Below are 13,052 nucleotides of genomic sequence, written 5' to 3'. Positions count from 1 at the left end.
ACCATGATCGCGAATCCCCATTTCTATACTGACCTTGTCGATAAGGTCCAGCCTATTTGTAGTTATAACATTTAAGATATTTCCATTGTGTGTGGGCTGCAGAGCTAGCTGCTCAAGACAATTTTTCAGAAAACCTGTTCAAATGTATTTCGCATGACTGTCTGTCTGTACCCCCTCCCACAATGTATCCATTGACAACCCAGTCTGTACTCGACAGGCTAAAGTTGCCTCCAACTAGTATTGCATGATCTGGTTACCATAAAAGGGTCCACGACTGCTTGGCGATTTTCCTTTCACCCTTTGTAAATGAAATCCACTATCTTTTGCCGACTATATATCAGAAGTACCTGGCTGACTCACAGTCACTTTCTCCAGTGAGAGGGTCTATCTCATTGTTGTTTTGACATTCCTGTGTCAGTGGGTCACATCTTGTTTTAATTGTACCAGTGTATCTGGTTTGTGCTGAACACTGAAGCTTGATAACACTTTGTGTCTACTATTAGACAACTTTGTCCTTTGAACAGGACACTTTTGTTTGTGTACACTGTTCTGTATGTCTGCATGCCTCTAAGGCTCAGTTCAAGATTTGATTGTATGCACATTGTTACTGTATGAGAAGAAGAGTTGTCAACATGGAAAGTTGCTCTCTGTATTAGAGTTTGCCGTAGCATTCATCTTGGCTATTTTATTCAAACATTCACCCACTGTTATGAAGCACAAAACATTAGAGTCTGCTTCATAGTGGTTGTCCATCATCAACACCACCAGCTGATGACAACTACCTACATGTAATAGCTCTTAAGTACCCTAAGGAGACCATAACAGAACTGCACACTGCCTTTTTGGAGACAGCTAAGACCGTGCTGCCCCAGAAAGTATTCAACCATCTCCACATAATCAATTTGGCTTCAAAATATCCAATATTGACAACAGTACAAACTATGCAGCACAGAGGTGCCCAAAGATAATGGGCAAGGGAACATGTGGATTGAAACGTGGATCACCGTTGTTATGTTGTCTTCAGCAATAAGTGCAATATTTTTCCGATGTCTGATAATCGCCATAGAAAAGTATGGAGGCAGCCAGATGTCAGTTCACATGTCAGACATGCTATCCCAGGGTTTCAGCTGGGTGAGTCGTCATGTTTTTTCGGTATCAGATACAGACATTGGATGCCTCTCAACATTACAGAGGACAGTGCGGTATCAAGATGGTATCCCCTGATCTACTGTCCAACTCTTATCATCAACATTTTCGGTGATGGTTTAGTCTTTCAAGAGAATAATGCATAAACACAAAGCATCCATGTCCAGAAGGCAGGAATCAAACATGTGAAATTGCTTACGGTATATTTTGACACAAATCCTATTGAGCATGCTGGGGATCAGTTGAAACTTGCAGCAGCCCTCCTTGTGCTCAATATAACTCTGGGGGATAACCATCAAAGAGTGAGACAAATGTGAGCATCAATGTCATAATCACCTTGTGAATAGTGTGGGGATCAAAGTATGTTTCAGTGCTTGATATGGAGCAATGCAACATTGAATTTATGCAGCAACATATTTTGCTTTTGCTGATGAGCGCTTTCCAACAGACTGGCTTTGTGTTGGTTATTTTTTTTTTTTTTAATTTCTCATTAAAGCTATTTTTGTTTTGCTTTCTTTCTTTCATTACAACTCTAGAGTCTAAACCAAAACACATTCACAATTATGCAGATGGCACAAAACATTGCTTCAGCAGTTTATGAGCAGCTGCAGGCAACTACTAGTGGGATGAAATAAGTGAAAATAGCACAAATAAAATTGTTGCAGATAGAATCAATTAATTTTAACCTTGGGAGTGTCCAAACTCACATTCATACTGTGTTGGTAACATGTGGTCATCATACATATTATCCTATATCCTGATATGTTGTGGCATCAAGCCAGTGAAGGTTTGATCCCATCTGCTGGATGGAAAATGGTTAGTAAAAGTCAGTATTTTTCATATTTTTCAGTTTTAGTCTACATTTTTCAGTTTTGGTCTGTAAAGTCAGTGTTATACCATGGCTTTTTAAAAAAGATTTACATGATATGGAGAAAGGTTTGTTGCCAGCAAAGTAATGTTTTGTGTGGTAGGTGGATTGAAAAATTAGAAAATGCTGTTGAGAAAGCTCTGAGTTAAACCTTTGTTAACAACCTTGTTCACCAGTATGTGATTCTTGATTTCTATATTGGGAATGTTACATAAGAGATGTGAAATTATTGAGAACTTGAAGGTATTTGACAGAGCTCAAGACTAGCCCGAAATTTTCAGATTCTTGGGGCTTTAGTACTATACAGGAGCATGCTTGCAACTTGAAAGCACAGAGAACAATGTAAAGTGAAACTGAGTGCTTCACAACTATATTTGCCTTCTGCCTGTTGTGGATGTAGCAGTGTTATTGTAATGTAATCTCCTGGAGATACACCATCAATTCAGCTTTATTCTGCTAGGAAAACTGTTTTAAAAGCAGAATTAAAGTGGTGGTTGGAAATGATTGGAGGGAACTTTGCTGTTGAGTCAACTTGTGAAGATATCAAAGAAACCTTTGAGGCAATGTTTCCTGGAAGGAAGTGTTCCTTTTGAGTTCACCCTTTCATAGACAGAGGCCAGATATTTATTATGTGATGTGTTAGCTCCATATTTTAAAGAGCAATTGGTGGAGATGTTGGAGTAGCATATTTCTCTCTTTGTTTTACCTCCAGAGAAAGATTTTCAAACTATAGTTAAACACTGGTCTGATTCCAAACAAATGATTATGATACGACATCTGCAGACTTTCTTCATCCGTAAACCCACTGCTAGTGATACAGGATGACACAGAATAACAGAAATGTGTGAAATAAGTAGTGGCAGCCATGGGCAGGTGGCAGCACTGCAGGTTCGTGACAGTTAGCGAGTAAACAATGTGCCGTTTCAATAATCATGGATCAGTGGAATGGACAACAGCATGCATTAGCTATATTTCATAGCCAGCCCCAATAATTCTATCCTCAATAGAGCTCTCTTCCTCTTCTTATGTGCATGTTTTGTAAAAGTATTCTTTGGACAAACCTTGGTTGTGGTATCTTGTATGTGTGCATCCTGCAAAGAGGAAGAAAGAAGAGTCATACAAAAATGTAGTAAAATTGGGTGCAGTTCTTCCTATTGTGTACACTGAATGGCAACTACTGACAGTAGAAGAAGAAGAAGAATTGGGCAGTGACAAGAACCCAGTAGAATGGTTACTGGAGTAGGTTTTTTGAGAAGACATATACCTCTAGAGAAAAGAAGTACCCTACCATTTTTGTTGTGGAGGCTGCCCTTGCATTTCACATGGCAATACGGATGTAGAAAGGGGATTCTCATTGTTGAGGAACATCTCGAATGAAGACACTACAAATACATGTGAAAGAACATTGGATGCCCATTTGACTGTAAGAGATGCTGTGGTGGTTACTTTATAATTACCACTCAAGAACATTTTCAGTTAGCACAGACAACTCATATCGGATACAAGCAGTACTGTGAAGGGGCTGGGGAAAAACTGAAGAAACAGGAAAACAATAATTGTTGCAAGTATGTATGAAGAGTAAGTTTGAAAAAGAAAGAGTAAATATTGGACACAGTAAACAGATACTGAAGAAAATGAAAGAATAAGAGAAGGAGAAAAGATGAACTGTAGACAGATTACTGGGTGGTGCAAACAAGTGCTTGAAAGAATTAATTAATAAGGAGGTTGTTTTTTTTTTTTTTTGGGGGGGGGGGGGGGGGGGACGCAAGTGTGTCTCAAACAAAGTTTGGGGAGAGCTACAAAAGTTAGGGCACAAGAAGTGAAGGAAGTTAAAGACTTGGAAAGGGTACAGAAAACAGTTGATAAGTGAAAAAGGAGTGCTATAACATTTTTTCAAAGAAGCAAAAACAAATTGAGTCCTAATGACCTAATTTTGTAGAGGAACTAAAACATTACATTTAAAAGTTGTAACCATTTTCCAGAATGTAACCATTTTGTTTGTGTTACTCTGAGAATGGTACTGTACAGCTGCACTTTAAAGCTGTTTCTAGCTTTAGGTATATTTGTGTTGAATAGGAGCATGTCAGTATTATAAGGAAAGGTAATGATTTTTTTAAAAAGGGTTTTGATCCTTCTTTCCTAATGAGAAATTTGAATCAGTATTAAGTCTGGTTGTCTTTTTTTTAATGCACAAAGCAGTAAAGTCAGTTTTCGTAATCAAAATGGTCAGTAAGATAGTAATTTTAGTCTTGAGTTTGGTTTCCACCCTGCATCTGGTTTGTACGAATGAAGCTATGTAATGGTTTTCGAGACTACAGGTGACTGAAAGTGGAAGTTCTCAACATCATGTGCATTTCATACTTGGTCCTGCATAAGAATGCATGTTCATTTAGCAGAGCATGTATTATTGTATACAAACTAAAATCTTTCATTGATCGCAAAAATGTAGGGTTAGGAGCTGAAAGACATCATCTACATCTGGCAATTTCTGTGGATAATTCTCATCCAAATAATGACTGTCTTTTTGAAATCAATGTGTGTGCTAATACTCTATGTAGTTCTGCTTGCTACAGACTCCATTTTTGTCATGATGTATACAGTTTTCTGCTTGGACAGCTTTTATATTTCATAGCCTGCCCCAATAATTCTATCTACAAGAAGGGCTCTGTACCTATGCATGTGTGCATCAGAGCAGCGCCAAAATTTTGTTTGGTCAAATTGATGCATCATTGTTTTGTGAATAATTGCTGATTTTAGATATTTTCATTGCTGACCTGTTTTTTATGTAGACATGGTATGTGTGTATTGACAGGGGAGCCTAATAGGTATTGTGAAGTAACATGACACATGATATGTATGTGTTTAATATGCATTCTCATGCTTTCACCAGTGTGACTTTCTACTTATATTAGGCAGTGACTAATACACTGTCCAGTCATATTAATGTGACCACTTGTCAAAAGCGTGAATAAACACATTTTGCAGTGTGGACATGCTGGAAGATAGTCAGTGAGGTTCTGATAGGTACCAACAACAATATGGAGCGTTTCCGGCTCCAAATGCTGTAGCCAGCCTCGCTAGACTTCTCGCTAGAGGAGCCATGGCGCAAACAGCCCAGTTGAGGTGGTCCCTCGATTCTAGGCGCTTCAGTCCGGAACCACGCGGCTGCTACGGTCGCAGGTTCAAATCCTGCCTCAGGTGTGGATGTGTGTGATGTCCTTAGGTTAGTTAGGTTTAAGTAGTTCTAAGTTTTAGGGGACTGATGACCTCAGATGTTGAGTCACATAGTGCTTAGAGCCATTTTTGAGGTGTTCTCACATATTCCCAATTGGACTTCAGTCCGGGAAGTTTGGTGGCCAGGGGAGTATGGTAAACACATCCAGGTGCTCTTCAAGCCACTCGTATACACTGTGAACTTTGTGACACATTGCATTGTTCTGCTGGTAGGTGCCATCATGCCAAGGAAAAAAGAAACAAGCTGCATGTAGAGGTGGACATTGTCCCTAAATGTAGATGAGATCACCCAGGGAATGCCACGAAAATATTCCCCAGGCCATAACGCTCCTTCCTCTGGCCTGGACTCTTCTGACAACCAACGGCTGTCTGTGAGATGGAGCATAAAATGTGATTCATCTGAAAACGCCACCTGTTAACACTCTGTGGACATCTAGCAGCAGTATTGGTATGCAAATTCCAGTCTTTGTCACTGATGGACAGCACTCAGCATGGGTGCATGAACCAGGCACCTGCTGTGGAGACCAAATGCAGCAATATTTGCTGAACAGTCATTGGGGAGACACTGTTGGTAGCCTCTTGGTTCAACTGGGCAGGCAATTGCTCAGCAGTTGCACCTCTGTTTGACTGTACGCATCCCTGTAGCCATCATTCACCCTGTCATCTATGGGCCATGGTACACCACAGTTTGCTTGGCATTGGTTTTGGATAGTGCCATTTTGGCATGCACAGTGTACTTTAACCATGGCTGCTGCGAACAGTTTACAAACTTAGGTACTTTGGAAATGCTTCCATCAGTGCCCCAAAAGTCAGTGATCATGCACTTTTAGATGTCAGATAAATCGCTCTGATTCCACATTACTACGACAACTGCACTGTTTTCTGCATCCCTCTGACAAGCTTTTTATATCCTCCACTGCTAGTGCTGCTGCCTACGAATGGTTATTGCATATTGATGTCAAACACAGACAGTGGTCACATTAACGTGACTGGACAGTGTATGACAGTGTTTCAAAATTCTGAGGAGAGTGTTCATTGCTGTAGTGTGTATTATCTACTAACAGTAATAAACCTCAAAAATTTTGCTGTTGTTTAATTCTGTTCATTTTGATCTTTCAGAAGTAAACACAACCATAATTGACCATGTTTTCTATCTACAACATCCAAAGGACCTGTGGAAAGATGAAAATTTTGAAGAAAGATATAGTATTGATGAGTGCCCTCAGAGCATTCCTTACAGGTGTGAACTTAGAATTAAGTGTCATTAAGATAGTTTTGTGGAGATTTGTACCAAATCAAACAAGTTTCAACTGTCTCATAAAGAGACAAAGCAGGGGAAAATATCAATTAAGTAGCATAATGTTCATTTAGCAAGAAATGTACACAGTTAAAAGTAGTTGAAGCTCTAAGTGAGTGGGGAGAAATGTGGGCTATGCAGATATGAGACATTTGTACATGTGTAACGTCTAGAAGGTGTAGCCAAGTACTGAAAGTAAATGATAATGGTTGAATAAATGTGTTGTTACTAATTGGGTGCTCAACCTTTTGTGTCGTAGGTTGCTTCTGCTTAGAGAAAGCTAGATGGGAACTGGACAGATGACAGAGGGAGAGAGGTTAGAAGTGGGAGCTGGCAGTTGACAAAAAGATTATTAGGAAGAGGACAAGATCCAGTTAGTGTTATGTTAAATGTTGACAATAAGGTTAGTCTGCTGTCAGAGTACAGTTGACAGGAGCCTCTGGTAGTTGTAGAATCGGGGAAGATGCAGCAGACTTCCAGCATTTTAAAGAAGCCTAAGTGAAATATAAACATTAAGGAGAGGATGATGATGCTGCTGCCAAGTAGCAGCCATAGGTGAGGTAAATGCACACAGCTAATGAAAACTTTAGTCGCCATTATTTTCAACACAAGTTCAAGGCTTAGTAAAGAGACTGATGACTTATAAGGACATTGTGTAAGGACTTGACTAAAGAAGATCACATATTGATAGGGAGTAGGGAAAAGGGGTCTGCAAGAAGTCTTGGTAAGGACTGACCTTGTTACTGTATATAGGCAGTGACTTTGAGACGGTCGCTGCTCAGAATTGCAGCACTAATATTCACTTTGTACAGCTATAACAGCATCATCATCAGCCCCATTTCGATAGAGATATAAAGTGAGTTAATATGGGATCTTAGAGAGCACTGATGACTGCTGAAAAGGCACACATTTTGTTGGTGCCAGTAAGTCAGATTACATTAGAAATGGCCTGGGAAGGGGTTGCTAGTTTTGCTTATAAGTGATAGTATAGCATGGATGTTATTGCTCTCTCTAGTCCAAATTCCTGTGTAGCTTATAGAAGAGTGCAACTTTTTTAATGAAGCCTGTGAAGGGGTATCACTCTTTCAAGATGGTTTCTGTAATAGTGAATATTAGTCCAATGAATAGGGAATGCAGGTTAGAGGGCTCACAGTGAGATTGTTTCATCAAAATAGGTTGTGAATTAGAGGTAAAATAGAGAAACTGATAATGATCTCAGCTGTGGAATTTGTTTTTGCATCAGACTATCATGTACATAGAGAATAAATACTAAGACTTCCTTTAGAGGGGTACCTTACAGTATTTCTGTGTGAGGAACTATTGCATATGGCAGAATTGACCATTTATGCAAAACGTGATGTTTCGTTCAGAATAATTTACATAGCAAAATATCCTACAGACAAATATTTGAAAGTTATGTTTGAGTGTTTGTATTTTGAAATAAAAAATTTTCTGTTTTAGTTGTACATATCACCCAGTTCAGAGTATTTTCCTCTCCAGACTTGACAGTATGCTAAACTCATTCTTAAAAAAGACATAATGTTAATTTTGTGTTGGGATCTCAATATTAACCATTTCACAGGTTCTCCACAGAAAGGAAGGTTTATTGGATCAGCTTGAGTCGTACAATCTGATGTATACAGTGTTTTTTCAAACTAGAGTATGTGGACAGATGCATATAGATAATATCTTAATAGATTGTTCTGTAGCAGAGGCACACAGTGTGAGAAAAATTGGTTATGACCCATCAGATCATGATGCATAAACATCAAAACTGTAAGAAAATAGTGCCAAGTCATGTCCTGAGATAGTAAACAAAAGATTTAGAGATATTAGTCCATTTACAATGCAGGCATCCAAAGACTGTCTCAAATGGCACACTTTTCTGTCGTTACCATAAGAATAATCTTTTGCATAGTTTCAATCTATTACATCCTATGGTATAAAATTTTGGAGGAGTTTTATGCAGTCCCAAAGAATGTTCTGAGATAAGAACTGGATAATGAAAATGATATGCTATGTCAATTCACAGACTACGCAGGCAGTTGTTCAATTGTGTTAAGAGTTCTTACTCTGCAGTCTCTATACATATTACTAATCAGATATACCATATACTTAGACACAGTGGAGTGGATTGTGGGCCTCAACAATAAAGACAACTAGCTGTATCATAGATTGAACCATGTCAGAGGTGTATATGTGGAGAGGCCAGATTAACATATGGTTCTTGAAAAGGGGCAAGAGCTTTTTTTTGTGGTTGCAAGGCAACAGTTTTAATGATTGACCAATCTGGCCTTGTGACATTATCCAACGTAGCCGTTTTTGTTTGTACTATGGTGCTGTTGAAGGCGAGGGGAAACTACAGCCATTATACTTCTTGAAGATTTACAATTTGGGTGCATGTTTTAACGATGATGGCATCCTCTTGGATAAAATATTCGGAATTAAAATATTCCCTCATTTGGATCAACAGGCATGTACTACTCAGGAGGATGTCATCATCAGAAAAAACAAACATGGTATTTTATGGGTCAGAGTGTGGAATGTTAGGTCCTTTAATTAGGTAGTTAGATTAGAGGATTTGAAAAGGAAGATGATTAGTTTGAAGTTTAATGTACTGGGTGTTAATGAAATTCGGTGCTAGCAAGAACAGGATTTCTGTTCAAATGAGTACAGTGTTACCAACAAAAAATCAAATAGTAGTAAGGCAGAAGTCAGTCTGATAATGAACAAGAAAATATGATTGTGGGTGAACTACGATGAATAGCACAGTGAATGTGTTGTTGTAGCCAAGATAGGCACAAAGACAAGACCCACTACAGTAGTACAAGTATCTATGCCTACTAGCTCTGCAAAAGATAAAGAGAATTAGAGATATAATTGTGATGAGATAAAATAAGGGAGATGATATTTCATTTTATTTTATTTATTAATTTTTTATTTTTGAGGAGAGGGGGAGGGGGGGGGGACATTTGACAGTAGAAAAGCACGAGAATGAAAAGTAGTAGCAAATTGTGGGCTATGGGAAAGGAATGAAAAGGGAAGCCACGTGGTAGATTTTTACACCAAACCTAGTTTAATAACTGTGAACTCTTGGTTTAGAAATCATGAAATAAGGTTGCATACATGGAAGAGACCTGGAAACATTGGAAAGTTTTTGATAGGTAAGATGGGTTTCAAAACCAGATTTTAAACTGCAAAACATTTCTAGGAGCAGATGTGGACTGTGACCATAATAATATGTTTGTTTATTAACTGCAAATTAGAAGTGAAGAAAGTAGAGAAAGGTTGGAAATGAAGGAGATGGGACCTGGATAAATTTAAAGAACCAGTAGTTGTTGGGAATGATATAGGAAGCATAAGGCAACAATTGATTGAAATGGGGAAAGAAATGCAATAGAACATAAATGTGAGAGATGAAATGATTACATCAGTGTTATATCTAGGCAAAAAGACAAAGCCCTGTAGAAATCCTTGGGTAATGCACGAAATATTGAAAGGAGAAAATACAAAATGCAGCAGATAAAACATGCAAAAGGGATTATAGAATAAAAAGCACACAATTGACAGAAAGTGTGAAATGGTGATGCAAGAATGGCTGGAGGAGAAGTGTGCAGTTGTGGAAGTGTACAAGACTGCGGAGGGAAGGATCCACATAACGTCTACATATAGGAAAGAAACTTAAGGACAATATGGAAAAAGAGGAGGAGGAGGAAGAATTTGAAACAAGGTACTTGGAATAGACAACATTTCTTAAGAATTATTAAGATGTCTGGGAGAAACGACAAAATTATTCCACTTTGTATGCGAGGTACATACCTTCAAACATTCCAGAAGAATGTACTAATCCAAATTCCAATGAATGGAGCTGCAGAAAGGTGTGAATGTTAACTGTCAGTTTAATAAGTCATGAATACAAAATACTAACACAAATTATTTACAGAATAACAGAAAGATTGTCTGAACCTGATCTCAGGGAAGATCAGCTTGGGTTTCGGAGAAACTTTGGAACATGCAAGGCAGTACCAATCTTACGACTTAGAAGACAGATTGAAAATAGGCAAATGTGCATTAACAGCATTTGTAGACCTACAGAAAACTTTTGACAATTTTGATTGCACTCTCTCTCTCTCTCTCTCTCTCTCTCTCTCTCTCTCTCTCTCTCTCTTTGAAATTCTGAAGGTATTAAGGATAAGACAGAGGCAGCAGAGGGCACTATTAAAACTTATACAGAAACCAGACTTCAGCTTCAGTTATTTGGGTTGAAGGACATGAAAGAGAGGCAGTAATTGGAAAGGGAGTGACACAAGGTTGTAACCTATCCCCGGTGTTATTTGATCTGTACACTGAACAGGTAGTAAAGGAAACCAATGAGAAATCAGGAACAGGAGGTAAAGTTCAAGGAGCAGAAATTAAAACTTTGATGTTTGCCAATGACATTGGAGTTCCATCAGGTGGTAAAGGATGTGGAGTAACAGTTGAATGGAATGAATAGTATCTTGAAAAGTGTTTTTAAAATGAACGTCAACAAAAGTAAAATGAGGATTATGGAATATAATTGATTTAACTTATCTGATGCTAAGGAAGTAAGATTAGAAATGGGCTGCTGAAAGTAGTAGAAGAGTTTTGTAATTTCGGGAGCAAAATAATACACAGTGCTTGAGATAAAGTGGATATAGAACTTAAAACTGTAAGGCTATACTGAGAAAGCGATATATTTTAACATTGAATGTAAGTTTTGGAGGGGCGGGGGTTAGCTTCATATGAAATTGAAATTTGAATAATGATCAATTCAGACAAGAAGAAGATGGGAAAATGAGATAATTAACAAATGTACTGAATGAGATCAAGAAGAGAAAGGTGATGTATAACCTGACTAAAAAAAGATATAGAAAAAACGATTTGCACTTGGATTACAGTCCCTGTGCACTATTTAACTAGTTTCATTTTCTCTAGGCTTCTAACACAATTAAAAAAAAAGAGCTATACACCCCATATTTTCAAATCCAATTTGAAAGACTTCTTAGTGGCACAGTGATTTTATTATGCACAGGAATTCCTTGGAGTTGTTTATACCCTTGCACTATAAAATATTATTTATTCTGTAACCACTTGTAAAACTGTGTGTGTGTGTGTGTGTTCCCAGTCTTCTTATTTGGTTTTTAAATTGAATTATCTGTATATAAGAAGTTATCAAAACTTAAATGTTTGTTAAATGCAGATTGAGAAGGTTGTTTTTTGAATAGTAAAGTTCATGATGCCAGTTCTCCACTTCAGGAATAGTGACATCTGGAGATTGGAATACATACTGTAAATGCTAAGAACAGTTAAATATCAGCAGTGTAAGTGAAGGAATACTGATTAATATATCTGTTATGATTTCTGTGTACTTAGATTTCAATGAATTAATTGCTGTTTCATTCATTGTTAAGTGGTGACCAATTGCGTTGTTTCACAGAGTATCATAGTTTCATAATTTGAGTATGTTTATAATAAATTGATGCTGACAGCTATGCAGGAAAAATTCTAATTTCTCTCAATCACACAAACATAATATAGTAATTTTATCAACCATTGCTGTTCTTTTAGGAAAGTAACAAAAGATGGGATATGGAGAGGAAAATTCTGGGGCTATTCTAACCTCACAGCTACAGATTTGAAATGCATTTCTTTTCATGGACATGTCTCGCTTCTGGTAGACATTCTGAAAAACATACATAAGAGGTAAGTTTTCTTTTACAAACATTTTTTCCTGTCTAGCATTTCAGTTAGCCCTTCAGCCACAAACATTCATTTGGTTGGTCGTACTGAATTTCATATTTTTAACAACAAATTATGTTTTATTTTCTCCACCATTGAAGATAATTGTGCTGTGCAAATAATTTCCACTTTATACATGGAAAAAGTGCTGTACTGTTTGGGGGGTGTACTGAAAATATTGTGTTTTAAAATATTTTAAACTTTGACATTATTTTAGTGAGTTTTTAGTTAAACACAATCACGGCTTCAGACCTGTGACAGTGTTTTTAACTTGTTTGTGAGGATCTCTTGGTTATACTGCCTACCATTTACCCATTACAACTTGTAAGCTTCTTTTTGGTCAGAGATTTATGCTTGGGGTCAGTGGAGAGAGATTTGTAGCGTGTTCAGTGAAAGCAGCTACGAATTGCGTGGGTAATGTACACTAGCAGTGTCAGGCACAATCTGAATATAAGTATTCTGAATATTATAGTAAGAAAAGCAAGAAAAGAAACATAGAGAGAAGAAGTGATGTAATGCAATTTCTGATCATTGTGCTCTTTGGTAATGTTTTAAATTCCAAACCTCACCCAAGTTTCTTACAGTCAGCACATGAGACATTGCTGACAAGGTAAGGGCTATACACTCTCTTATTAATTTCAGTGGTGCACTATTTCACAGACACAGGCTGTATACCAGAACCAGGTCCCCTAGGCGGCTCACATCTCTTTTGTGAATATGTTCTTAGCCACCTCAGGGCCCAAGCTC

General features: G+C 37.8%; 1 protein-coding gene across 1 annotated transcript in view; it reads left to right on the top strand.

The window, feature by feature from the left end:
- LOC126469721 (GDP-fucose protein O-fucosyltransferase 2) overlaps positions 1 to 13,052 on the top strand; it is a 102,920-nt gene that overhangs the window by 42,700 nt on the left and 47,168 nt on the right. Inside the window, exons 4-5 of the mRNA XM_050096913.1 lie at positions 6,368 to 6,488; positions 12,135 to 12,269. Coding sequence (XP_049952870.1) covers positions 6,368 to 6,488; positions 12,135 to 12,269 — 256 coding nt within the window. The remainder of the gene's footprint in view (positions 1 to 6,367; positions 6,489 to 12,134; positions 12,270 to 13,052) is intronic.

The sequence above is a fragment of the Schistocerca serialis genome, chromosome 3 (genome assembly GCF_023864345.2).
Source record: "Schistocerca serialis cubense isolate TAMUIC-IGC-003099 chromosome 3, iqSchSeri2.2, whole genome shotgun sequence".
In the NCBI taxonomy this organism is placed as follows: Eukaryota; Metazoa; Arthropoda; class Insecta; order Orthoptera; family Acrididae; genus Schistocerca; species Schistocerca serialis.
The sequence above is the reverse complement of the archived record's forward strand: the minus strand, read 5'-3'. Positions and strand labels throughout refer to the sequence as shown.